The 27112-nt window shown below is 47.1% G+C and overlaps 1 protein-coding gene across 2 annotated transcripts in view; it reads left to right on the top strand.

The window, feature by feature from the left end:
• Positions 1 to 27112, top strand: part of CAMK1D (calcium/calmodulin dependent protein kinase ID) — a 351213-nt gene that overhangs the window by 316555 nt on the left and 7546 nt on the right. The window contains exons 6-10 of one of the 2 annotated variants that reach the window (XM_084876232.1): positions 2461 to 2536; positions 17126 to 17238; positions 18637 to 18715; positions 25105 to 25192; positions 26063 to 26137. In XM_084876232.1, the coding sequence (XP_084732358.1) occupies positions 2461 to 2536; positions 17126 to 17238; positions 18637 to 18715; positions 25105 to 25192; positions 26063 to 26137 (431 nt within the window). Of the gene's footprint in view, positions 1 to 2460; positions 2537 to 17125; positions 17239 to 18636; positions 18716 to 25104; positions 25193 to 26062; positions 26181 to 27112 lie in introns of both variants that reach the window. The other variant, XM_084876231.1, reaches the window with a different exon arrangement.

Below are 27112 nucleotides of genomic sequence, written 5' to 3'. Positions count from 1 at the left end.
CCGAAGTGTAGATGAAATGCTTGCTCCCTGGATGTGCGGGCTTCTGAAAGGAAACCATGTCCTTTGTTCTTTGAGTTTCTGAACAATAAATGGTGGCCAGTTCTTTCCTCTGTCTATCCGATGATGGCAGCAAGGAGGAAGACAAAAAGGAAGATGTTCTTTTAAAGAATTGTCCCTCCTACCTCCACAGCGCTGGGAACTGTGAAGAAGGACCACTGGAGAGAACCCAGCATTAGCTCCTCCTTGGAGTAAGACCTGGTTTGCAGGGGCCACATCTTTTCCCCTCTGCACATCCTGGCTCAGGATGGGCCCAGTCTTGGCTCATTAACTATGGGATCAGCTGTCCCAGGTGCTGACAGCTTCCTTCTCCACATTCCTTGTCTACCTTCCTGTCGCCTGTGGCACCTGGAACATGGCATGAGTCTGTGCTTGAAATCTTGTCCAAACTTCCTCATGCCTCTGCGCTCTGACATCTGTTCTGTGGGTGTCTGGGCCAGGCTGGCCCTCGTTCTCCCTAAAATGCCCTGCAGACATCAGCTTGGCTCTGTCTCATGACATCTGCCATCAGCTCTGCCCCATGAGCCTTCTCTTACTCCTCTAAACTTTTTATCAGGCCCCGAGGAAGGCCCGGGAGGCTCAGACATGTGCCCCTTGCAGAGACCTCGTCACCTCCCACCATCTGTGCCCGTGTGACCACTCAGACCAGAATCCGCTCAGAGAGAACAAACCTCCTAAATCAGCAAGACATTTACTGGGGGAATGGCTCCCTTATGTCAGCTGCCATCGTAGAAGTGACTGAGAAAAATAAATAAATAAATAAATAAATAAATAAATAAATAAACAAACAAACAAGCAAATAAGTGTTGCAGGGAAAGGAAGTTGTGATGCAGCCAGCTCCCAGTTATCTGAGGGCCACTTCTCCAGTTTGCGGGCTTCCTTTCTTTATAGTCTCATCTCTCTTTTTGCCTCTGTGTTCAGGGTGAACATTGCCAGGAAAGAACGTACACCTTTATTTATTTTGCTCTTGTTAAAAGCAAATAGTCTGATCGGAAGTCTGAAGGAATTGGGGCTGAAACCTGAAATTAGATTCGGGGATTACCTGTGGATTGCATTCCTTGCCATCATAACTAGAAACACTCCATAGTAGCTTGTCTACTTCCCTATTCATGCTCAGGAAGATTTATCTGCAACAGAATAAAAGAGGATTTTGCTCTTAGTTTCTCTGCACAGAATTTTTCCTACAGACTGAAGAAACTCTGACCTTAGCAATCAGTGCATCCAAGCAGAAAGAACCAGGACAGGGTGAGACTGACTGGTTCATAGCTGCTGTGTAGCGCCAGAAAATGAGCTTCTCTGAGGCTCATTTTTTCTCTCTGTCAGGGGCAGATAAGAGTAATTGTTAGAGCTGCTGCCGGGCTCGAAGTAGGAAATGTTTATGAATGACTAGCATGAGGCCTGTCACAGCAGGCACTTAGGGCAGGGCCCTCTGAGAGGAAGGAGGTGTGTTGCCCGCTCTCCTGCTGGATGCTTTGGGAAGTGCTGACCTCTCAGTCCCTCTATGTCCTCACCTGTAACGTGGGGATCATGATGGTAACAATAATTAAGTTGTTTTCACCAAGGACAGTTCAGCCCAGAATGAGTGCCTTGTAAGCTATAGCAATTTTGGTTTTTCTACCCTCTTAATTTTTCTGGAAAGTCTTTGCTGGAGACACCTCAATTAGATAAAAAGAAGAGTTTGCTTGTGAAGAGTTCCGTCTTTTCTTGTATTTACTTACTCTGCACAGATATGTATAGCAGACACTGCAGGTGCCAGACACTGGGTGGGTCTCCAGCACTGGGCTGTGCCACCGGCCTGGAGCAGATAGTGTGGGGAAAGTGCAAAATAAGCCCAGCCCTTCAACTCCTGATGGACAGTGGGTTAGAACCACGCAAGAGTGATGAGATAGCATCCTCCCTGTTTCACCAACAAGAAAATGAAATGACAATATTGACAGATAACCCACCAAAATCTTAGAGAATGAACCAAGAGCAGGCTAAATGCAGGGTTTCCAAAACCTAAAAAACCCTATGTGGGGGCCAGAAGTGCCTCCTTAAGTTGAACTGATTTGAGGGGATGTCACATCCCAAGCCCTAAACAGAAAACATACCTTTCCTTGGCTCTCTTTGGTCTGAACTGCAGTGCCTTGCCCAGCACTCACATAAAATACCCACCTATTAAGTATTTGTTGATAGATTTCATTTTATTGATAACCTCTAGTCACACACACACACACACACATACACTCAAGCCTTCATTTTTTTTTTTTATTTTCTTGTTAGAATAGATCATATACCTCTACTCACTTTTGGAATCACATAGAGTTCAGCCCAAGGAGAAGACAGAGAAAGAAAAAACAAACCTAGAAAGTGTCATGTGTCAGACCTTTAACTTGTCCGGCTTGTGTCTCTGTGGTTTCACAGCTCCTGAGGTCCTCGCTCAGAAACCTTACAGCAAAGCTGTTGACTGCTGGTCCATCGGGGTGATTGCCTATATCTTGTAAGTATTGCTCACTACTTTGGCTTCTTTTTTCCCTTTTTTAAATTGTGGCAAAATAGGCATAAACAAAATTTACTATTTAACCAGTTTAAGAATGCAGTTGAACAGTATTAGTATATTCATATTGTTGTACAGTCATCACCACCATCCATCTCCAGAACTTTTTCATTGTCCCAAATTGAAACTCTGTACTCATGAAACAATAACTTCCCATTCCCTCCTCCCCCTGCAACCCCCACCCCTAGAACCACCTTTCTACTTTCTGCCTTTAGGAATCTGACTGCTCTAGGTTCCTCATGTAAGTGGAATCACACAGTATTTGTCCTTTTGTGTCCAGCTTATTTCACTTAGAATAATGTCCTCAAGGTTTATCCATGTTGTAGCATATGTCAGACTTTTTTTTTTTGAGGCTGAATAACATTCCATTTTGTGTATATACTACATTTCACTTATCCATTCATAATGTTGCTATAAACACAGGTGCACTGCTTTCAATGCTTTTGTGTGTATACCTAGAAGTGAAAGGCTGGATCATATGGTAATTCTATGTTTAACTTTTTGAGGAAAAAATTTACTGTTTCCCAAAGCAGCACCTCCATGTTACACCCCCAACAGCAATGCACAAGTGTTCCAACTTCTCCACATCCTTGTCAGCATTTGTTGTTTTCCACTTTCTGACAATAGCCATCCTCATAGGTGCGGAATAGTGCCTCATGTGGCTTTGATTTGTATTTCTGTTACAGCTACCGATATTGGGCATCCTTTCATGTACCACCTTAGCTTTCTGGGGATGCACATCACTATGAAAATATTAGGGGGGGGGGGTTCCTAAAAGAAATCACAATGAGAAAAAATGTGATGGAAATCAAAAGTTAGCCTTGGGATTCCTCATTTCTTCTCAGCTCACTTGTTGCCACTCTCCAGGAAATGCAGTCTGAGGTCATAGGTTCGTTGCAGTTATTTCATGATGATCAAGTTTGGTTTTTATTTTTATGTTCTATTTTTGCTTAAGCCCACTATAAAGTTATTTTTCAGTTACAGTTTCTTTTTCCAACACTTATTATTAAACATTCTTTTATGATGGGTTTAGGCTAACTAGTTTCTGTAATTGATAGAAAATTAACTCATTCTCCTCATTGTCCCCAAGAAAGGGAACATTTCCTAGCAGACAGAGCCCACTGCACACAGTGAAAGACTGTGGTCAGTAGGGGACTGTGACCAGAGAAAGGTCTGATAGTGTGTGGCATCCTCAGGGAATGCTGGGAACACACACACACACACACACACACACACACACACACACGCCTCATTCCTGAGAAGAAAATGATCTTTCTATAGTATATATTCAGCTGGACAGCTTTTGTAGATGACGGAAATAAAAGAATAGAGGGTGGTGGAGGAACAAGTTTAGGGGGTAGGTGAAATCAGGAATTTCATTCTGGGCATGTTAAACTTGAGACCTGGTTGAGATACCCTTGGACTAGTGTATGCACATGTGGAGGTCAGAGGTCTAGGGAAGAAATACTGGTGTTTGGGTCTGGCTATGATTTGAACAGTTCTACTTCCAAATCCTTATAATTACAGTATATGATAAATTATTTGACTGGATTCAAGTATAATATTAAGCAAAGAGAAACTGTTTTTCATTATTTCTATTTTAAGTCTAAACTTGCCAGTTGCCTGGTCATTACTAGCTTCGCTCCAGGGCTTCATCTCAGGTTAATTTCATCTCAGGTGTTGTCAGAACTGAAATGGCAGCCTGGGCTTTTGTTCGCTTTGCTGCCTTCCAGAGCCCTGAGCCTCTCAGGCAGAGAATGAATGGAGTTTGGACGCCTCTGGTATACCTTCCATGATGTTCAGATCCTTGAGTGATAGGCCATATCCTGGATATAATTTGCTACACAATATGGCTTTGCTTGAAGAGCCATTAATCTCAAATTTATTATTATCAGAGTCAACAACTAGCATGTCTTGAGTGCCTTTGGTGAAGCACTACTGAGGACAGGGACATTCAGGAAGGAGGACACACCATCCAGGTGTGTCTAGAAGGCTGGAGAAAACTAGCATAAGCAAAGAGGAGAGAAGAGAGCATTCTGACCAGGGGAGAGACGCAGGCACAGGAATGAGTGCCTGAGGCATGTTCAAGGGCTGATATATAAATGTTCTGAGAAAGGGCTATGTTCAGTGTTCCCGGCACAAAGCTGCCCTGAGTTGAGTAAATGTGAGAAGTTAGAACTCGTGGATATTAATCTCAGACTCTTGCTACTTCCCGCTGACCCGCTGTGCCTGGACTCCCATTCCCATCCTTCATTGAAGAGTGACCAGCACTCAATACCCCAGGGAAGCCAGGCATCCCATGGACTCCCTGCCAAGCTCTTCATTCTTCACCTCTTTATGGAGAGGTTAGCCCTGCAGGGTGTTGGGAGTGCATTGTCATTTGACAAGCTGAGCTATGAGATTACAGCAAAGGTGGCTGTGACAGGCCATGGCACCAAATTTTCTCCTCTCCACATGCCATGCAAACATTCCTCATTTTGCTGGTACAGAGACTTGACGAATTGGTTCTCTATTGATCTCCATGCTCATTTCTATGTTATCCATCATTTGGGAGGATAAATATTTTTTCTATCAGGGGTTCTCATTTTTAAAGCACATGTGATGGGTCCTTGTCCTGCCAGGAATCCTCTGTGGGGATCAAGACTTGCAGAAACATCTCTGCCTGTGGGGCTTAAGCTACTGGGAAGGGCTGAGTATGGAGTGGCTGGACACTCTGGTGAGCATACTGGTGTCCAGTCTGATGGGGTTGGCTCAGCCAAGACAAGTTCCAAGGAAATAAATGTCTCCACTCAAGATGAGATTAACATTTCATTGACCAAACTCAATTTTGTGATTGCTCGCTGGCTGCTTTCTTCTCACAACTCCAAGAAGAGAGTTTAATGATCACTTGCCTAAATTATGCTCAGGAATACAATGTGCTATGGAGAAAGGCAGTGAACTTTTGCTGATACTAACACTGAGGAAGGTCCTGAGGAGATTGGGCATTAGAGTGGATGGTCATATTACTCTTTTATTAGTATAGATATGTCATGAGTGGTGAGGTCCCTTACCCATGTGACCTAGACCTGTGTGCCCAAAAGAAGCTCCAGGAAAAATACTATGGTAGCCCCTTATTTTTTGACTATATTGTTCAGCTTTTAAAACTAGGTCACATAAATACTGATTGGCCAGTATACACAGAAGAATTAGTTTTGTTAAGAGTGGAACTAAGAATGCCTAATCACCATGCTATGTCCATTTTCTGAGACAAAGGATGGCCTTCACCAAGGTAGTCACCATTACTTTTAACACATTTACAGATGACTTTTTATATATACACTAGTGGCCCAGTGCACAAAATTCATGCACAGGGATGGGGGGTTGTCCTTTAACCAGGCCTGCACCCTCTCCAATCTGGGACATCCCTCTTGCAATCCGGGACCGCTGGCTCCTAACTGCTCACCTGCCTGATCGACCCTAACCACTCTGCCTGCTTGACTGCTCATCCCCAACTGCCCTTCCTTGCTGGCCATATCACTCCCAACTGCCCTCCCCTCCTGGCCTGATTGCCCCTAACTGTCTCTGCCTCAGCCCCACCACCATGGCTTTATCTGGAAGGATGTCCAGAATGTCTCCTGGTCTAATTAGCATATTACCATTTTATTAATATAGATAGAGGCCTGGTACACAGGTGGGGGCTGCCTGGTCTTCCCTGAAGGGAGTCCCAGATCAGGGTGGGGGGCTGGCCTGGGCAAGGGACTGAGGGCAATTTGCAGGCTGGCCATGCCACAGCTTTGTCTGGAAGGGTGTCCCAAAGGTCTCTTGGTCTAAATAGCATATTACTCTTTTATTAGTATAGATATGTCAGGACGCCAGCTTCAGTAGGAGAGAAGGTGGTGTGATGACCGAGCCACAGGGAAATAACCAAGCCTGGGTATTATGATGGTCGTTACTGCCATCAGTATGAGGAGTTTACCACTAATAAGAATAGTTAGCTGGCATTGCTACAGGCAGCAACCATCCCACTATATTCATAAGCGTCGCCAAGTGGGATGCATGCCTCATTCAGCTGCATGGGCCCGTGGTCTGGACTTTGGCTTTAGAAGTTTAGAAACCAAATTAGATGTTTATTCATTTTGCTTAGATGCCCCCAGTGGATTGATTCAAACTAGCCAAATTCAAAAGAGATTTGAAAGAAACAACCGGAGTGTCAGTTCACTAAATCATAACAAGATTTGTGTCCTGCGAGGTGATTGGAGAGGCATGTCATCACCCTCACAATTTGCCTGATAGGAAACATTCCGTGAGAAAGCAGATTAAAACCAGAAGTTCCCCTTAAGAGCAAGGAATCAGAGCAGTGGAGTCGATGCCTCAGCAGTTTCCAGGGGGCCTGTAGTGGTCTCAGGTCACCCTTCTCACCAAAGGGCATTACTGTCCATTGACACAGCTCCTCCTTTTGGCTCATCAGAGCGGCCACAGCTAATCAGTTCTTTTTTTTTTTTAATATATATATATATATATATATATATATATATATATATATATATTATTGATTTTAACAGAGAGGAAGGGAGAGGGATAGAGAGCTAGAAACATCGATGAGAGAGAAACATTGACCAGCTGCCTCCTGCACACCCCCTACTAAGGATGTGCCCATAACCAAGGTACATGCCCTTGACCGTAATCGAACCCGGGACCTTTCAGTCCACAGGCCGACGCTCTATCCACTGAGCCAAACTGGTTTCAGCTGATCAGTTCTTAATACCACCACCCCACCTCCTCTGCCCCCCACCCCCCGCCCCAGTTCCTGCCTAAAGTCCAGCCACCACCCCACTTTTCCTTATTCCAGCTTCATCATGTTTATTTCAGCAGGCATTATAACTCCACGTTTACTGATTCGATTTCACTGACTGCATTTCCATGTGGCTGCTCGCCAAGAGTTTTCAGAAAGATTCCTGATCGCCTTCCGCATTCTGTACTGAGTGGGCCCTGTGGCGGCTCACTGCCTTTGTTAGCGCCAGTCTCAGACACAGTGCTTCTGGACCAGCTTTCAGCTTTATTGGTGGCCTGTGATTCTCTCCATTGCTTGGTTTACCTGTAACCCCTTCGGAAGTAATCTAACATAAAATACTCTTTGGTTTGAACAAGTGGGTACAAAGCTATGCACAGTGATGATGGAGGGAATTTTACAAGCTGTGCAACTGACACAAAGAAAGTGTGCAGTTTAGCCGAAACCGGATTGGCTCAGTGGATAGAGCATCAGCCTGTGGACTGAAGGTTCCTGGGTTCAATTCTAATCAGGGGCATGTACCTTGGTTTCAGGCACATCCCCAGTGGGGGCTGTGCAGGAGGCAGCTGATCGATGTTTCTAACTCTCTCTCCCTCTCCCTTTCTCTCTATAAAAAATCAATAAAATATATTTGGTGGGGAGGGAGAAAGGAAGGAAGGAAGGAAGGAAGGAAGGAAGGAAGGAAGGAAGGAAGGAAGGAAGGAAGGAAGGAAAGAAGGAAGGAAGGAAGGAAGGAAGAAAGGAAGAAAGTCTGCAGTTTAGATGATGGTAGGAGCAACTTCCTGACAGTGACTTCAGGGAAGGTGAAATCTACCAACTTGTGTGATTTTGTCTTTGCAATGGCCCTGGGGTAGAGAGGGTGCCTGGAGGGAGAAGCAGAAAGGAGCTATCTCACCTGCATCACGTTCACACTCTGACTGGGACAGCTTCAGGCTGGATGGAAGCATTTCACCCCCTCTGCTCTCCTGCATTCATCCCGCATCATCTCCCGGAAGCTGTCCTCTAGGAGCAGCTAACTGCTTCAGAATATTAATCCTGGAGAAGGGAAGGCAGGGGACTGGCATTCACTCACATGACTGACGTGTATTGATCCTGATATGTGTCTGGCACTATGATGGAGCTGCAGGATGGATTCATTACCTCCTGGCCTTGGAGCAGCTTACTGTCTGCTGGAGGCGACAGTCAGTAAACACGTACGTTACATCCAGTCTTGCTAGCTGTCACTAAGATGGGAGGGAAGGGCTGGGAGAGCTCCCAGGCAGGGCCATGAACCCTGCCTGGCCTGAGAGGTGACCGTGATCTGAGTCTCTCGAAGGACTGACTTTCAAAGCCATTGTGCAGGGAGATTGATGGCTTATCCTTCAAGACCCGGTTATGTGAGGATATGGCACGCTTGTGTGTTTGAGAAAAAATGTACAAATCCATCTGAAACCTGATTTTAAAAATATAGCTTGGAAGATTTGATGCAATTTGAACATTTGATATCTAAAACTTGGTGATGGGGAAAATAGAATCCTCTGAATTATCAGGTTGTTAATTCACTAGTGCCATACTGGGCCAACATAAGAATCGAAAGAGGCCTTATTATTTTTTAAATGTGTATTCTCTGGAATGTACGGCAGCACACAGAGGCAGGAAGGAGGTAGTGCACAGAGAGTGAAAAGACCCAAAACGTGCACAGAGAGGGGAAGGGTTATGAGTTCACACCACTGAGTCTGCGCTAGATCTGTGAGCAGAGATGGAGGTGGGAAGAGGGAAAGTTTCACTTCACACCAGCGAATCAGGAACGCTGGAGGTGGTGGGAGAACTTAAGAAGGGTGAACTGGAAGCACGTGAGCCAGGCTAGATGGCCTTCTGGTGTCTGCTTTGCTGGCCATGCTCTAAGGGCTTGCCTTCTGGTCATCCTCAGAAGGCAGGTGGGACAGTAAATGGAGCCAGGGGGCAAGTGAAAACAACTGAAGGTCAAGGTCAATGGATGGAGGTGCCAAAGCTTTTCCCAAATGCAGGTGTTATTCTGCACAGACTCCGAACTGCTTACCAATCAGATCATGACTGACAGAGGGAGAGGGAAGAAGGGGGAGAGAAGCAAGGAAGGAAGCTTGTGGGGGAGATAGGGAGAGAGGAAGAGCCCAACAACCAAGAAAGCAATGTCTAGATGCACAGGCCGAATTGGAAATCTGCCCAGTTCGGAATCACCAGGTAGGCCTCATGTTATTCATCTCCAGGCTGGATATGGGTGCCCTTCGTAGCTTCGGTATGAAATACATTGGGAGAATAATTTCAGCTGCTGAAAGTTTGCTGTGTTTTCCCTGACACAGCATTCCTGGTGGTTGGAAGCTCTCCTCACGCCCCCTCCCCACTGTGCCCGCTGTGCCCGCTGTGCCCGCTGTGCCTGCTGTGCCCGCTGTGCCACTGGTAGCGGGAGCAGAGCTGGAAATGGTCTTGTCCAAACTTCCTTCAGGCATGTCTCACCCACAGGAGGAGGCGGACGCCTCTGTGTCATCCCCAGGCTTCCCTGAGGTGCTGTCCATGAGGCTAGTGCAAGCTTATAAAGGTTATGCACTCAGAAGGAAGTTGGGCCCTGGGTCATATACAGCTGGTGTGAACAATGTATTTTCTAGTCCAACCCTGAACCATGTGCAGAATTTGGTTTTAACTAGTTTGCTCCAAGGAGGTATGCTGGTTCTCACACTTGGGGAAGTGTTTGGTCTTCTTCCACTCCCTTCCTGGCTCCCAGCCTTCAGCTCCACTTGTGTATAAACTTTCTAAAGGATGTGTTTCCTTTTTCTCCTCCAACAGTCTTTCCTTTCTCTTTTAGATCTTTCCTTTATCTGCTTACTCATTCTCAGCTTTGAAGTCGCTGATCTCAGGGGCTGGCACAGGACGGTTACCCATTGCTGTTCATCAACAGCACTTAGCTGATGTCGCCTGCACATGGCTTTCATGTGGGAACCATTCCCTGACCGCTTCCAGTTTGCAAGAAGAAAGCTCTGCCGTGCACCTACTCAGACATATAGGTCTGAGTGATCACAATGCTGACATGATTGGATGACATTTTTGTAACAATTCAGGTTTCATTGGTCTCTCTGGTCTAAAAATCTGAGTAACATGTTGAAACCTGTTTTGCTCAATAAGAGGGCCTTGCACGAGAGACTTTTCAGCTTAAAAGGCTCTGCTTTATTTTATTATTTGTAAAAGTCTGTTATATTATCCAGAGTCAGAGGCAAACTCTGATTCCTTCGCACGGGCCCTAGACAGTCATTAAACACTTGAATACTACCAAGGGCCCAGAAGGAAGGGCAAATGGTGCTGCCCAGAGTTGGTGTGTATTGATCAGACTCTAGTTTCCAAAGGAGGAGCGCCCACATCTGATGGATTTTTGTGAACATTTTTCTGAGACTCTATGCCTGGACTGGCCTTTTTGTGGCTTATGTAGTTGGCAGTACATGGAGGGGTTTGTTATTTCAGTGTCCTGGCACCCTGGGCTAATTGCATACAAATTACTCTTTCTTCATAAATATAACTTTGAGTAAATGTTCTCAGGAAATCTTCAGCTTGTCCTAGAATTGAAGGCTTCTAGGCTCACACTTGGAAATGTTGGAGCACAAAGATCAAAGCTTAAGCGCAAGTACATTCTGTCCTCCAGTCGTGACACAGCACACAAAACAACGCCCAGAGGCGGTTCCACTCTTCCCGCCTTCGTTAGCAGGATGTATGGTTTTTTGTTTTTGCTTTTTTTTGGGGGGGGGAAAGGCGGGGAGGGGTGTTAATTCTGAGGCTGCATAGGATTTGAAGGTGTGTGGCTTCATTCTCATGTTCAGCACGTAGGAGATTGGACCTAGTCCCTGGGCTCATCTCCTCCCCCCTCATGTTTTGCTTCCTGATGGGGAGCAGTATCCCACTCAGAATGTTTCGGCTGAAGGACCCCGAAGAGGATTAGATGGCATTGGTGAGATGGATAAGGTGAAGGAGCTGGCATTTGCCACTTCATGTGTTGTGTCTGTTCTTTCTAAGTGTCCCTATCCATCGGTCTGTCTGTGCATCGCTGGGTGTTTTACATACAATTTGCATTAATATGCAACATATGTTTATAGATTGCAATATCTCTCTATAAGGTGGGCACTCCTTTCCTTAGTCCCCAGAAGAAGCAGTCTGAGGCAGGATGATAGTTTCCCCAAGGTCACCCACCGGCAGTTGTGGGTCCCGGATCTGAATCTGTGGCCTCCTTTCTCTGAGGCCTAGGCTGAGGTGCACACGGGAGCCTCAGAGAGCAGACCCTCCTTAAAAATCCCCTTCCCTTCAAGGCCCTTCATCCACTTAGATCAAACCGCAGCTTCTGGGTTGCCATTTTTTATAGTTATTCAGTTATCAGTGTGAAGTGTCGCACTCAAATCCTTTCAATATGAAATATTTAAAGTATAAGTTTTGGCACTTTATAAGCACGTTGCAGGTATTTAGAGAATTTGCTCACATATATTATTTGGTACCTAGCTAAACTGGGTCGGTGAGGTGTGCCTGCCCAGTCTCATGGAGGCCCAGGAGGGATCCTGTCCTCTGAGTTCCCTTGCAGCTCCACCTGGGAGCTGAGTGCCAAACTAAGGCTACGGAAAGGGATCCATCGGGGTTTGGTTCAGTTGTCTCCAGCCCTCTTTCCCACAGACAGGGCTCAGTGTCCCTGCCCTTCTCCTCCCATCTGTCATTCCCGAAGGCAAGCAAGGGAGACTTTAGGTGTTGATTTTTCTAACTTCAAGGACTCTGAGGAGTCCTTTGTTTCCTTGGCGGGTCTTTTAGCCTTGTTTCTGGCTTTGCTTCCAAATGTATCCCATGTGCAAACACGACATCCTGGCTGCAGAGGCCGGTGCAGGAAGGGAGCATGTGTTTCCCCATCTTTGCAGCAGCATGTATGGCTGTCGTGCTTAGAGGTCAATGTGATGTGGCTCTGGATTTGGATGAGGAGAGTTAACTTTTGTTCCAACCCTGAGATGAGATATAAGCAAGTTGCCCAATCTCTCATGTGGCCATGGAATTGAAATAACCCCATCAGCACACATTCAGTGAGACAATGTGTCTAAGTTGTGTAGCCCAGTGCCTGGAACATAGTAAATGCTCCACAGATGGTGGCTATGGTCATTAGCTTTTATGGGACACGCACAAACAACATAACCAGTCTGTAGAAAAGCCATCATCCCGCTTGTCCTGTTCAAACATGCTGCACACTGAACTCTAAGGAGCAAGGGCAGGGTGTCTTCACTGCTCCATGATCAGCGCTCGGTGTGACGTTGCTGCTCAATAAAGATCTGCAGGATTGGATCAAAGTGGCATTTGTTGCTCTTCGTGAGAGCCGTGGGCACATAGATGCCAGATGTGCTCTGTCCATCTCTCTCTTCAGGACTCACTTTCCCAGTTTCCTACAGGACAGGTTGGACCAGATGATGACTTCTGGACTCCAGAATAGAATTCTGAGGTTCTCTGCTCATCCCCCTGCTATACACAGTCCTTCTTCAATATACTTGCCAGCTTCTGGTTGAGGGTTCAGGTGGGAACATGGGTACAGTGGAGGCCAAAGTGCTCCAGAGCAGGGAGGTGGACACCTGGAGGCACCGTCCGGGCACGGGGCAAGCTGTGCGCCAGGGAAGGCGTATTGAAGACTTGCTGTGCTCCTTCCATCTGCTGTGAAGGACGTCACCTATAGCTGATGCTGTTGGCGATTCGGAAGCTTCACTGCAAAAATTATAATGTTTAGTTGAAGTACTTTCTCCAGAACAAATGCCCATTTCAGGGTATTCAGCCCTACTTCTTAAGTCCTCTGCTCAGTGGGGACCTGAGGGCCTGCCTGGGAGGTGGGGCGGCTGTGGCAGGCCTGTGCTCTCTGCTGGGTCAGAAGGCAGGAAGGGGCAGCTGATGCTCGATGAGTACCCGAGAGGGAAAAAGCAAGCATATTCCCCCTGCTAGGGACTTTCTGGAACATGCAAAGAAACAAACTAGCTGTCCTTTTATAGCCATAAAGGCAATGCTAAACTTCCAGGCAATTTGAATTCTTGTACCTCATGTACATATATCCATGCTTTATATGCCAAAAAAGTTTCTGAAAGGCATTCACAGGAAATTAATAGCAGGAATGGGAATGTGGATCAAGAAGGTAATTTTCCCTATACTCTTCTATATTTAAACTCTTTAACTATGAGCATGAATTCCTATATAAGGCTTTTTGTTTTGTTTTGGTGTGTGTTTTTTATTTTTTTATTTTTAAAATATATTTTATTGATTTTTTACAGAGAGGAAGGGAGAGAGATAGAGAGTTAGAAACATCGATGAGAGAGAAACACCGATCATCCACCTCCTACACACCCCCATTGGGGATGTGCCCACAACCAAGGTACATGCCCTTGACTGGAATTGAACCCGGGACCCTTCAGTCTGCAGGTCGATGCTCTATTCACTGAACCAAACCGGTTAGGGCTTGGTGTGCTTTTTTAAAGAAGAAGAAAAGTAAAAGCACCTGGGCCCTGCTCTTAGAGGCTTGGACCCACTCAGTCTGGAGAGGAATCGGTTTTTCTAGCTTCCCAGGTGAGTCTGATGGGCCCTGGCCTGGAATCACAGCACAGATCACACCTCCTCCCAGGAGCCTTCCCTGATCATCCCTCTCAGGCTTCTCACTCTCCCCTAAATTCCGGCAGCAATTCCAAAGAGGAAATCACACACACGCACACACCTGTCTTAGGCCTCTAGTACAACAGGGCTCACTTCTCATGCAGCTCTTGAAGCCAGCAGCACCTAACACAGTGCCTCAGCCCCTCCTCCCCCTCAAAGCTGCCTCCTGCAGACCGCCCTCGACTCAATGGCACCAACTTAGAGAATGGAGGGCCTGGTGGTAGAGAGAGGATGGATGTACATGTGTCTACTGGGTGTGAGCAATAGGGACTAGTGGAGACTGTGGTAAACTGGCTGGATCAGCACTGTCTATGGGCATTCAGTCACATTTGTTTTCAGTCACTGCTGGCTACACCAAACACATCTGTGGGCCAGATGAAGCCTGTGGAGGATCAGTCTGCAGCTCCAGTGTCTATAAATTCTTGCTGAGTGATCTTACCCACTCTCCCAGCTTGCATGCAAATGGTGATGGCTTTAATTTAGCATCTCAAACCACAGAAAGTCCCTGGCTTCAGGCATGTGTCCCGACTGCCTGCTGGCTGCCCTCACACACACCTGGTCCAGCTCACCACAGCTTGAATGGAATTGTTCATCTATCCACTGTGGGATGCTGGTGCTTTTAGTTGCAAAGAACAGATTCTTTCCAGTTATCTTAAGGAAAAGGGATTTGTTGCACGGGATTTGTGTGGACTGAACAGAAGCCCCCCAAACTGGTACAGCCCAGGGCACTGGCCCCTCTCACAGCCTCACTGGTATTTCCCTTTTGGCATATCTGCTTCTCTCTCCACATCTGCACCATCAGCCCCCTCTCTTCCCAGCCTTTCCTAATCTTCAGCCCAAGCCTAGACAAGACCCAGTGTGGCTACATGAACTAATTCAGGCTGTCCCATGGGTCTCCCAGGGGAGGGTCAGGCTCCCACACACACACACAGCAACTGCCCAGGGCTGCTTACCTGAGCGGGGCCAGCGGAGGAGGAGTTGGAACTCTAGGTGCTGTGGTGACATAGGGGCCATTCATGGACCTTCTCTTCCTCCTGTGTCCTCACCACGGAGATGGCGGCCCCAGTCCTTGCTGGAGACCTGCTACCCTGGCCTTTACTTGCCACACCGGAAGACCCAGACCCTCCAGCGTTTTCTCTCTGAACTCCTTTGGGAATCTTTCTGTCCCCCCAATCCAGCTGCCCCCACCTGCAGACACCTATCTTTCCTTGGCTTGGTACAGCTGCTGTCTTCCTGCCTCGTGTCTATCCTTCCCTCAGCTGCAAAGCCATTTGCCCAGAAACCTCCTCCATCTATACCTTTCGGGGGCTTCCTGGTACCTGAAGGATAGACTGTCTACCTCAGTGTGGGAGCACAGCCTCCCTGGCCTCCCATTGTCCGTTTCACCACCGTCTCTACTACTCACTGACAGGTTTTAAGCCAGAGCAGTGGCACATTGCTCTTAGGTTCTTGAATAAACTGTGCCCTTTATGCCTCCATGCCTTTATTTCTGGCTAGCCCTTCCCCCTGCGGCCCCTCTGTCTCCTATAAAACTCTGCTCATCCCGAGACAAAGCACAGGCCTCTGCTGCTTCCTCCCTCAAAAAACTATTCTGGTTCAATGTCCGTGCTCTCTATACTCATAACAATTTTTGCATATCTCTGAAATCAATAAAAATATTTTAATGAAATGGGTACTTGGATCCCAAGTCAGCCCTGTGGGGATAGAGGCTTTAGAATCCTATCAGCCCAGGAAGGTCTTATAGCCATGAAAGATGTCACCAGCTAGTCCCCTGTGCAGCCTGGCTGGTGACACTATGTTTTGTGGCAGGAGGGGCAGTTCCTTATTTGCTGACAAGCCTCATCCCTTGCAGACCTGGAGTCTGTTGATTCCTGTTAATTTGTCCTCATTACGCTGATCTCTAGGCTGTAGCTGTGTTCTGAGCAGTTTGGCTATGTGGGAAGATTCGGGGCCTGTGTGGGGGCAGAATTCCCACTGTGGCTGCCACATGCTGGGCTGTCGAGGGCAAGTTCTGTGCGATCCAGCTTACACCTGGCCTTGCAGAACCCAGCCCTGCCTCCCGCTCTGTCCACCCTGACAGCCCCAGCCGCAGTCCCACCCCTTCCCACTGTCCATTTCCAACCGGGCCTGCCTCTGCCCCATGTGGGCCTCCAGCATGTATGAGACCTTCCCCTATGTGTTGACTAGCCAAGCAAAATGGGACAGGAAGTCACAGAACCATAGCATCTTAAAGCCAGATATAATATAGGGGATTTTCTGTTCTGTCCTCTCCATTTTCAGATGAGAAAATTTTGGCCCAGAAAGTATCAGGGCCTACTGATGGTGAAAGTCGCATTGGAGATGGTAGTAGAACTGGGGTGAGAACCTAGGATTTTATGGAATGAATTGTTTGGGGTTATTAATAAAAATTCCTACCTCTGTTATGTTTGTTAGATGACTATTGGTATCTCCAGAACTATATGTTACTTGCACCAACCTCCCAACATCCCAATTTAAAAATCAACTTTGAGATGCAGTCCTTTCTAATTTGTGCCAACTTATGCTTATGCTTATTGCATATTAATGGGCAAAACTATAACCTTTAAAATACCAGGGTTTGGCATGATAGGGTGATAGCGTACAAGTTAAGGTGACCTGTGGCAACTTAGTACTCACACTGATAACATTTCTTTTTCTCCCTATGATGATTTATTAAACAAAATGAACCTAGAACAGGCCCTAAAATTGATAATAAACTTACGTTTTATGTGTTTGTTTTTTTCCACTGACCCATCATCTATAAAGGGGCAATATAGACAATAAGGTCAATAACACTTATACACAGAAGGCTGTCTGGTGGATTTTAGGTGTATGTGACTCTGTGTTGAATAATGTATGGAGTCAGGGTGGACCTCAGTGATTGCCTGAGGTGGCCCTCTTGGTTCTTGAGTACACGGCAAACTGACTTGTTTGCTGCCTGTGCCTGCAGAGCGTGCGATCCTCGCTGAGACTGTCTGCAGCGTGCACAGTGGGGTTTTCTCCACTGGAGTGAGAACGGCCTTCTTTGCAGGCAGGTCCTGACTGCCACACTGGAGATGCAGTGTTTCAGATCCTTCCTTTATCCTGTCTTCCAGGCTCTGTGGCTACCCTCCCTTTTATGATGAAAATGACTCCAAGCTCTTTGAACAGATCCTCAAGGCAGAGTATGAGTTTGACTCCCCCTACTGGGATGACATCTCTGACTCTGGTAAGTCTTGGCTCCTGGTGGGCCGCCCTGGATGGTTCACCCTCACCTGACAGGATGCTCTGCTCTTGAGCTTGACTAGCAAAGTGGAGGGCAAAGGGCCCAAATAAAGTCATGGGACAGGAACTCACTCATCTACCAAATCCTAGCCTTGCCCTGACCTGGGTGCCCCAAGGAGTGCGGCCATATTAGCTATTACTATCTATTGAGTGCTTACTGTGTCCTAAGTGTAAGCTGTGCATATGTGCGCCCTTGCTCAATCCTCAGAACAGCCTATCAGATGGTATTACTATTAACCTATTGACAGATGAGGAAACTGAGGCCCAGAAGGTGAAATAACTTGTCCCAAGTCACACAGGTAGTATGTGGCAGAGCTGGGACTCGAGCTCAAGACCGAATCCAGAGCCCACATCTCAGCTGCCACGCCGCACTAACACATCCCCAGGGAAGGTCAGCATTTCCTCCTCGGGGGTAAAATCAAAACCAAGGCCCATATAAACTGACAACATTTCTCAAGCTGATACGAAGAGGGCGGTAGTAATACTTCCTATCAAGAAGGGTGGTATAAGAAGGAAATAAAATAATAAATGAAACAGAGTTTTGCACTCACTGATGAGCTACTCAAATATTGCATTTTATTATCTGTCTTATTTCCTTCTAACTGGAAACATCTGCTTTCTTCCTCGTCTTCCAAAACCTGAAGAACAGCTCTCCAAGGCTTGCAGGAGAGAGCCACATGGGGGATAATTTTACTTCTCACCTGGGTAGGGCATGCCTTCCCCCAGGAGCCCGGTCTGTGGGCGGTGAGCTGCCAGACCACATGAGGCTGCAGATTCCCAGCCTGCCCCACGGGTGTCATCTTCCGATCCTGTGACCTGGTCTCACATGTTCTCATTGCCTTGCTGTTGGGCCACACCCCATCCTGGCCTTCAAGCACCCCACTTCCCACAAGGGCCCATCTCACTGCACCAGCTAGTCCAGGACCTGGCCAGCTTAGCAAATGTTGAATTCTAAAACATGCACAGGACCTCCACAAATCACTCCCTACAGCCGCAGCGAGCAGAATGAAAGTCCCGTGGTGACAAAGATGCTTAATCTCTGAACCAAAAGTGTCCCTGGCTGCCAGAGGGAAGGGACTTGAGCTGGGAGGGCAGGGCCCAGCCCTGGCCTGGCTGCCCCTTCACTGGCAGGTCACCATTCAGCATTCCAAACCTGGGTTTCCCTTTTCCCCAAATGCTGGTACCCGTGTCCAGGGTACTGTAAGGTCTGGGGGGGGGGGGGGGGGGGGGGGCGGGGCTGGTCTTGTCATTTCCATGCTTACACATGACACTCTCAGAGACTGCTGATGTCATAGCTCAAGCCACAGACTGATTCCTTCCCTTGTGCTTCCTTTCTGAACAGCAAAAGACTTCATTAGGAACCTGATGGAGAAAGATCCAAACAAAAGATACACATGTGAGCAGGCAGCGCGGCACCCATGGTAAGAACGCCTGCCCACTCGAGAGGCCGTGTGTCTCGCCTTCCCGGGGTAACGTCCAGGTGGCTGTCAGCAACTGGGAAAGCCCAACAATGCTGCATGTCACTCTGCCAGGGGCTCCGATCCTGTCTCAGGCCAGCACACGGGATCTTTCGTTCTTTCAGGCTCAGCCTCCCATGTGCACTAAGGACAGGTTAAGTGTGGGGAAGATAGCTGTAGCTTTTTCATTTTACATGAATATTTTAGGACCATTTTTAGTGAAGGTAATTGCCCAACGAGGCATTAAGATGGGAGTTTTATTCCTTGGGTTTATTACTCAGTAGTGAAATGAATTGGGTTATATATTTTTTCCTTCTAAGGTGCTTTGCAAGTTAGTCTTCCTTCACTTCCAGAGGGATCAGCTGATGGTTGATGCATTCTATGCACATTTTTAGCAGCGCCCTTGAGGCCACCTTGGCTATAAAACTTAGTCGATTTGAGCCATGTTCACTATCAACTAGCTGTGATTTGGGCTTTATACTTAACTTCTCTTGCCCCGTTTTTCTCATCTTTAAAATGAGGACACCAATACCTAGTTGATAGTGTTGATGTAAGAAATAACTGAGATAACGCATGTCGAGGGTTTGGTGCGATGTCTGGTGTAGAGTAAATGCTTCGTTAGCTGTTATTGCTAAAGCAACAGGAGCATCCACTTAAAGCAAAGGCCAGGAGCATTAAAATATGCAATATAATGAAAACAAATGCTAGGAAACACTCTAGAAGACTGTCCCAGGTTTATTCCATCATCCTGTAGCATTTCCTCCAGGGTCTCAAGTGCTGGTTATCCCCCAAAGAGGAGCTGCTTAGGGTAGTGCCATGACCCAGTTTCACAGCATTTTGATTTATAATAACAGCCATCATTTATTGAGCATCTATTATGTTCCAAGTACTGCACTAACTGCATTAATAGTATCTCATTTTGCTACCTGTAAGGTAGGCTTTCTCTCTGTGTCAGAGATAAGGAAATGGATTTATAAAGGTGAGTAACTTAGCCAAGACAGTACAACTAGGTAATGGCAAAGCCAGAACTGTTTCCAGCAAGAACTAGGGAACTCCAAAATGAGTGCTCTCCCCCATGTGCAGATAAGAGATATAAAGGGAAAGTAGGAAAGGGCTGGAGGGGTAAATAAATAATTTTCTGGGTAAGGAAGCAGTTTTGATTATATATCATCTTGATTATTTGTTTTAGTAAGTCATTCTGTACAATAGGTCAAAGTATGTGGCCATAAAGATAATCAAGTTTTCTTACCTTTTAGACAATGGGCCTTTAAATCTGTAAGAACTTTTTTTCTGTTTTACTGAGATATAATTGGCATACAACACTGTGTAAGGTTAAGCTGTACGGTAGAATGACTTGACATTCATATTTATTATGAAATGATTACCACAATAAGTTGAGTTAACAACCATCACCTTAAAAATTGTTTTTTCCTTGTAATGAGAAGCTTTAGGATATACTATAATGTAGTGTAACCATATTCATCATGTACATTATTACATCCCCAGAACTCATTTGTCTTATATGTATGAGACTTTTGGGGTTATCTTATAAAGGATGCAAATGACCTCAAAAGAAGGGAAGAGCATGGCTCAGTAGTTAGTATGTTGGCATTGGAACCAAGGAGTCGTGGGTTCTATTCCAGTCAAGGGCATGTACTTGGGTTGCAAGTCCCCTGTGCTGGTTGGGGCCAGTGCAGGAGGCAACCAATTGATGTGGCTCTCCCACATCGATGTTTCTCTCTCTCTCCTCTCCCTCACCCCCTTCTTTCCACTCTCTCTAAAATCAATGGTAAATATATCTCCAGTGAGGGTTTTAAAAAAGAAGGGAAGTGATTTGCTTCCAAGTACTTGTTCACTAATACAGCCTCACTTCATGGAAGGCAGAAGGAGGCCAGTCAAAGCCCAATTTCTCCTTCACCAGCCATTTTTGGAAAACCAAAGGAGAGGTCATTTTTACTCAAGTGTAAAGAAGGAGAGGCCATTGCAGGGCCTGGCAGAGGGACAGGGTGTCCTCAGCAGAATCTAGGACTTCACAGAGATGTGAGCCACACGCTAAGAGAACCCTTTCACCGGGCCATCCAGACAGCGGGGGTTGCAGGTCCAAGAGTGGCCTGGGTCCTGCTGGCAGCATATGCTACACACCCATCCCTCTTGCTACAGCACCAGTATTCCTGGAGCAAGAGGGACAGAGCACTGAGGTGGGAGAGGAGACTAGAAAGGAAGGCAGACTAGGGTTCTGGCATGGGCCCTGATTGCCCTGGTTTTGCCACTATTACTGAGTGGTGGGCAGGCCCTTTGACTCTTTGGGCCTCACCTGTAGAACTGAGATCATAAATAACAGTAGTATATACCATACAGGCCTTTTCCAGGGTTTAAATGATATAATACACACACAAAAGAAGAGTGCCTAGGACCTAATAAGTATCCAATCTATAAGAATTGCCATTATTTTAGGATTGTGCTGAGGAATTTGTACTTTTTCCTTTGGGCAGTGGGGGTCCCTGGCAGGTTTTAAGCAGAGTAATCAGATTTACATTTCAGAAAGCTCAGCCATGCTGCCCAGGAGAGGATGACTGTGCTGTGTGCTGTGCTGATGAGTCTGGGGCATGGGAAAGTCATGTAAGAGGTGAAGTCCTGAGTCATCAGCCTGGGTCACATTAGGACATGTTAGCTGTGAACTGAACACACAAATGCCTTCTTCAGAGGTATTTTTTCCCTCCAGTGTTTTGTAATTTTTACTATTCATTTCAAAATTCCCAAGAAGTTAAGCATGGGAAAGTGATTTTTAGAAGAAGAAGAAGAAGAAAAGGAGAAGGAGAAGGAGAAGGAGAAGGAGAAGGAGAAGGAGAAGGAGAAGGAGAAGGAGAAGAAGAAGAAGAAGAAGAAGAAGAAGAAGAAGAAGAAGAAGAAGAAGAAGAAGAAGAAGAAGAAGAAGAAGAAGAAGAAGAAAAGAAGAAGAAGAAGAAGAAGAAAAAGAAGAATAGGAGGAGGAAGCGGAGGAGGAGGAGGAGGAGGAGGAGGGAGAGGAGGAGGAGGAGGAGGAGGAGGAGGAGGAGGGAGAAGGGAGGAGGGAGGAGGGAAGAGGGAGGAGGGAGGACAGAGGAAGGAGGAGAAGAAGAATGCATCTGACTCAAGCAAATTAAAAGCCCCCTTGATTGCCTGTATGATAGATGCCTGTTTCTTTTATGTGAGATTCCCAGATGAAGAATGTGGATTCAGCTGAGAGCCAGGGAGGAGTGGAGTGGCTGTCCCAGTGACACCTGGCTCTTGCAGCTTAATCAAGGCCACCGAGGGCCAGGAGAGGCCTCTGGAAGTAGCAGACACACTCCAGCCAGGAGGGGGCTCCTTGTGGAGGGCAGAGCCCATCTCACTGGAGCCCTCCTGCAGGCCTGTTTTCACCTGGTGGTGCATGGACAGGGACTAGCAGGCTGCTGGCTGTTGGACAAAGAGTAGGAGATGGCAAGCGGCATCATTACAGGAAAGAACAATCTGAATCCCAGTCTCCAGTTTACAGGGCAGCATCATTACAGGGAAGAACCATCTGAATCCCAGTCTCCAGTTTCAGTGTGTGACAAGCAAACCAGAGTGATGATCCTGGGCCCCGGTGATCAGTGCCCATGACAGTGGCAGCGTGCTCACCTTCAGACCTGCCGTGTCCGCCAGGCCAGGGTGGCACCTGCGGCCCTCTTCTCAGTATTCACAGAGACCCCTCCCGTCTTCTGTCTCTCCAGCCACGCTGGAATTAGGGCACAGCCTGGGAGGCTGGGAGACCCCAACTGAGGCACACAGCCATCCCCTCTCACGCCTTGAGCAAGTGGCTAGAAACATGCAAAGTCAGAACTATGGAGGCCAAGCAGCCTGTGTAGGAAACACAAGAACACCAAAGGCCAGGAGAGATGATTGGTGCTCTGTGTGGCAGAGGACAGAGCAATGAATATAAATGCCACCTGCAGTGTGGGAATAGAGGAAAGACTGAAAAGCAAGGGATCATAGGAGGCGTGTGTGTGTGTGTGTGTGTGTGTGTGTGTGTGTATAAGGAAATTCTCATGTAGTGGAGGCATCATGTATAATATCACGTATCCCCAGGACAATGAGATGACAACTAAGGTTCCTCCCAGTTCTCGGATTCCTGGCCACCTTTTGTTGATGGCGGTGGCTGACCTAGCAGCACTGAGCATCAGGAGCCCATGCCTTGTCCCTGTGGCGGCCCAGTCCTGTGAGCAGCAGCCTCCATTTCCTCGTGGTACGCGGGGAGAGGGCTCCTGGCTGGTGGCCCAGGGCAACTGCTCCCAAGGCCACTGCTCAGCAGGAGTCTATGGACCTGCATCTGCCCTGCTTGATTCTCCCCCAGTGCAGCTTCCCCTAGGGATGTGGGAAGGGAGCATGGAACATTCCGGAAATAATTGGAAGTGTGCATTTTCCCTCCATCTGGGCCCACGCTCACCCACAGAGAAGGGAGTGTCTGCCTGCTCGCCTGCCTGTTTGGTTTGGAGGGCGGCTCTGCACTGTGGCCGTGCTCAGCTCCGCGAGTTCCATACTTCCTGCCACTCTGTGCAGCTGTTTCCAAGAAAGATCTGGCCACGGGGTTGGAACGGCCTCCTTTCCTGAGGATGCAGCTTTATAAACAGTGCAGGAGGAATTACTCAGCGAGCTCTCCAGGAGAAAACGTCTGCTAACCATGTCCACAGCCCTAGCCCCCGGCTGTTGGGTTTGGGATGCTTACCCACTCAGACATCCTATTTCTATTCACAACGTGTCTCGGGGGAAGGGTGATTGACAGCTGTTGGGAGTGGAAATCTAGTCATGGGGTTAGGTCTGAGAGTCCTCTGGGCTAAGTGCCTTCAGCCTTGCTGGGAGCAGGGTCTGTAGGGGGAGCTGCTTTGAGCAGGAACATCAGACTGGATTCAAGACGTGGCCCAGCCTGGCACAGAATTAATGTTCATTCCCTCAACCATGTTTTCAGTTCTAAAGTGAAAGGCTGGGTAGGAACGTATTTTATATCCGGGGATTATTTCTTGTCTGAGTAGACGGTAAGCGTCTCCCTTTCATTTCCCAAAACATGTGGACTTAATAGTCTGGCATCCGGGCTGCTTAGTGTCCAGGAGCCTCTGGGTCTCGGAGCGACAGGTTTCCTCACGTACCTTCCAGCCAGAAAGGATGCTCAGTGTCCCTGTCACCTGTCTGCCTTTCAACTTTTCCAAGAGGCAAGACATTATTTTTTAGGCATCAAAGATGAACCTAGAATGTCTTGGTTTGCTGGTAAGGAAAGATGGAAGGTTCCAAGTCCAGAGGACTAAGCGCAAAATGCAGCTTCCTCTGAACCTGGGGGAGGCTAGCGGTGACTGTGGAGGGAGGTGGTGTGAGGGAGGGAAGGGGTGCGTGGGAGAGGACCTAGGAATGACCTGCAGGTGATGACTAAGACCAGAGAGGCTGTCAGGGAAGAGGGAAGAGGAGAGAGGGAGGTGTAAGATGGGGTGGGGGCAGAGGGAGGGAGGCATAGGATGAGGGGAACTCTAAGGACAGGAGGTAAAAAGCAAACCTACCTTCTTCTTTGCTAATAGAAAACTAAGGAACAAGTAAGAACTAGTGCCCAGTAACACCAAGGACCCAACTGAAGGCAAAGTGGATGTGGTCCTGGCATTTATGAGGGCTTATCTGGGAAATTCAGGAGGAGAGCAGTCAGCAGAGCTGAGCTAGAGTTGGGCCCTCTCCCTGAGCACAGAGAGGGGCTGGGTGCCCAGGGTGGCTGTAGATGAACAGATGCTGCAGAGCTCAGCTCAGTGAAGATGGAACCAAAAGGGAGCTGTGGGCCGCAGATGTGAGCTGGTCCACGGGAAAGAGGGCCCAGAGAAGGCAGAGGGGTCTCGGGCAAGAGGAAGCTGGAAGAAGGTCCCTGGGAGGTTCTGGTGGTCAGACCAGGCAGGGAACACATTTGAGGTGGTGGAGGCGAAGCTGCAGGTAGAAAACTGGCATAGAGATGGGGGAGGGAAAATGAAGGGGAGAAGGATGGAAACTGAGGGCAGGGTGTGTTGTCATTGTCGATGTCGCAGGAATGGGGGTCAAAAAAGGGAAAAGTGAGAGCCAGGCAGAGGTCAGCCATGAAGGTGCTGCCCTGCCCTTGCGAGATTACAGCGCGTGGAAATCGACAGGACTTGGGATAGAGATGGACAGAACTTGGAGTGTCCTGTGATCTGTGTACACACAAGAGAGCCCGGGAGGGCGGGGCCAAGCCAGCAGCCTCGGGAAAGGTTTGAGGATGGGGCTTCCAGGAAAGAGGGTCCATGCCAGACCTCCCCCCACAACCCCCCCCCCCCCCAGCCTCTTCAGAAGAAGCGTCTTTGCCTGTGTTTCAGGATCGCAGGTGACACGGCCCTCAACAAGAACATCCACGAGTCCGTCAGTGCCCAGATCCGGAAGAACTTCGCCAAGAGCAAATGGAGAGTAAGTCCTGTGCTGATCAGACTCCCAGTGAGTCTAACCACTCACTTGCCTTGCAGTTTGAGCATTTTTTTTTTCTTTCTAAGGGTTACTATCACTGCGTTTGATGAAAAAAACCCCAGAACCTCGCCCAAATAATTCTGCTAATCTTAACCAATAATAATGAAGACTTGAAGGGACAGTCATGGTGTGAGAGGAATGAAGTCTGAGATTTAAAATTTCCCCTCTCTGAGTCACAAATGGCAGTCGCTCCAGCTCCAACTCCCGTGCTGTGCCTGAGCGGGGCCTTTGCTTTCTCCACCTGGCTGGAGCTTGTAATAAAGTGACATGACGGGGAGACAAACAGGAAATCTGAGTTGAACCCATCCATCCTTTCTGATAAAAATGTGATGGGTGTAAATCTTTGGGGCTTTGTGACCACTGACCGGTTACCTCAGTAAACTGGTGTGTTTACTAACGACACAGGCCCTTAAGTGCAGCAGGGAGAGGCCACACAGAAACAAACTCAGTTCCACTGACCTCCTTTATTCCGAGGCTATTCTTTAGTACAAAGTCACCAGTAATAGGGAAATTAAAATTATTTTAAAATGTCATGTTTTCTAGAAGTCACTACTCTTAGACTATAGACAGAATTAGTTTATGTTTATTCTGTATGTCTAGTATGTGAAAAGGAAATTTTTTTTCCCTCCAAAATATATTTTGATCGTACTTTTGGAAGAAGAGGCAATGCAAATTTTCTTTCTAGAAGTATCATGAGAACATTTTTGGAAGTTTGAAATGCTTAGAGTAACAGGGAAAATAATAGGAGGCAGTCTGCATCTTTTTCAGTAACTGGAAGCATTTTGCCTACTTTTTTCCTTTCTTGAATTTCAGCAAGCATTTAACGCCACTGCCGTCGTGAGGCATATGAGAAGACTCCATCTTGGAAGCAGCCTGGACAGCTCAAATGCGGGTGTGTCGAGCAGCCTCGGTTTGGCCGGCCAGAATGATTGTGAGTATGGAGCCAAAACAGCTTCCAACTGGCAGATCTGGGATAGAGAGGAGGGCGCTGTCCTTTGCTGAGTGCCTGCTGTATGTTAGGCACTTTCATTTAATACTCCTAACAATCTTAGGGCATGATTGAATATTTTAATTTTTTCTTTTTATCACATTTATTGGGGTAACATTGGTTAATAGCATTATACAAGTTTCAAGTGAACATCTTTATATTATGACATCTGTATTTGCTATTGTGTGCTCACCACCCGAAACCTAGTCTCCTTCTTTCACCTTGTATTTGACCCCCTTTATCCTCCTCATCCTCATCTTCCTTTCCCTCTGGTAGCCATCAGGCTGTACCTGTGTCTGAGAGAGTGTGTGTGTGTGTGTGTGTGTGTGTGTGTGTCTTTGTTGCCCTCTGTTTTACACCCCACACATGAGTGAAATCACAAGGTTCTTGTCCTTTTCTGCCTGGCTTATTTTATTTAGCAGTATTTCATATGGCAGTATTTCACATTTTTTATGGCCAAGCAGTATTCCATTGTGTAAATATACCACATTTTCTTTATGTAATCATCTACTGAAGGACACTTAGGTTCTTTCTAAGCCTTGGCCACTGTGTATAATGCTGCAGTGAACATAATGATACATATATCCTTACAAATAAGTGTTTTCAATTTTTCCATGTAGATACCCAGAAGGGGTATTACTGAGTCATGTGGTATTCTATTTTTATTTATTTGAGGAACTCCCATACTGTTTTTATATTGGCTGCACCAGTTTACATTATGAAAATTCACTATTTAATATTCACACAACCCTAGGCACTGATATTTTTATTTATAGATGATGAATCTGTTTCAAGTTCATATCTGTCTGGACAAAAGCCCAGACACTTTCTGCTCTATCTCTTTGCTCTCTGATTTGCTTGTCATTGAGTCACTG

This window comes from Pipistrellus hanaki (assembly GCF_964339955.1).
Source record: "Pipistrellus hanaki genome assembly, chromosome: 1".
Lineage (NCBI taxonomy): Eukaryota > Metazoa > Chordata > Mammalia > Chiroptera > Vespertilionidae > Pipistrellus > Pipistrellus hanaki.
This window is presented reverse-complemented; position numbering and strand designations above follow the sequence as displayed.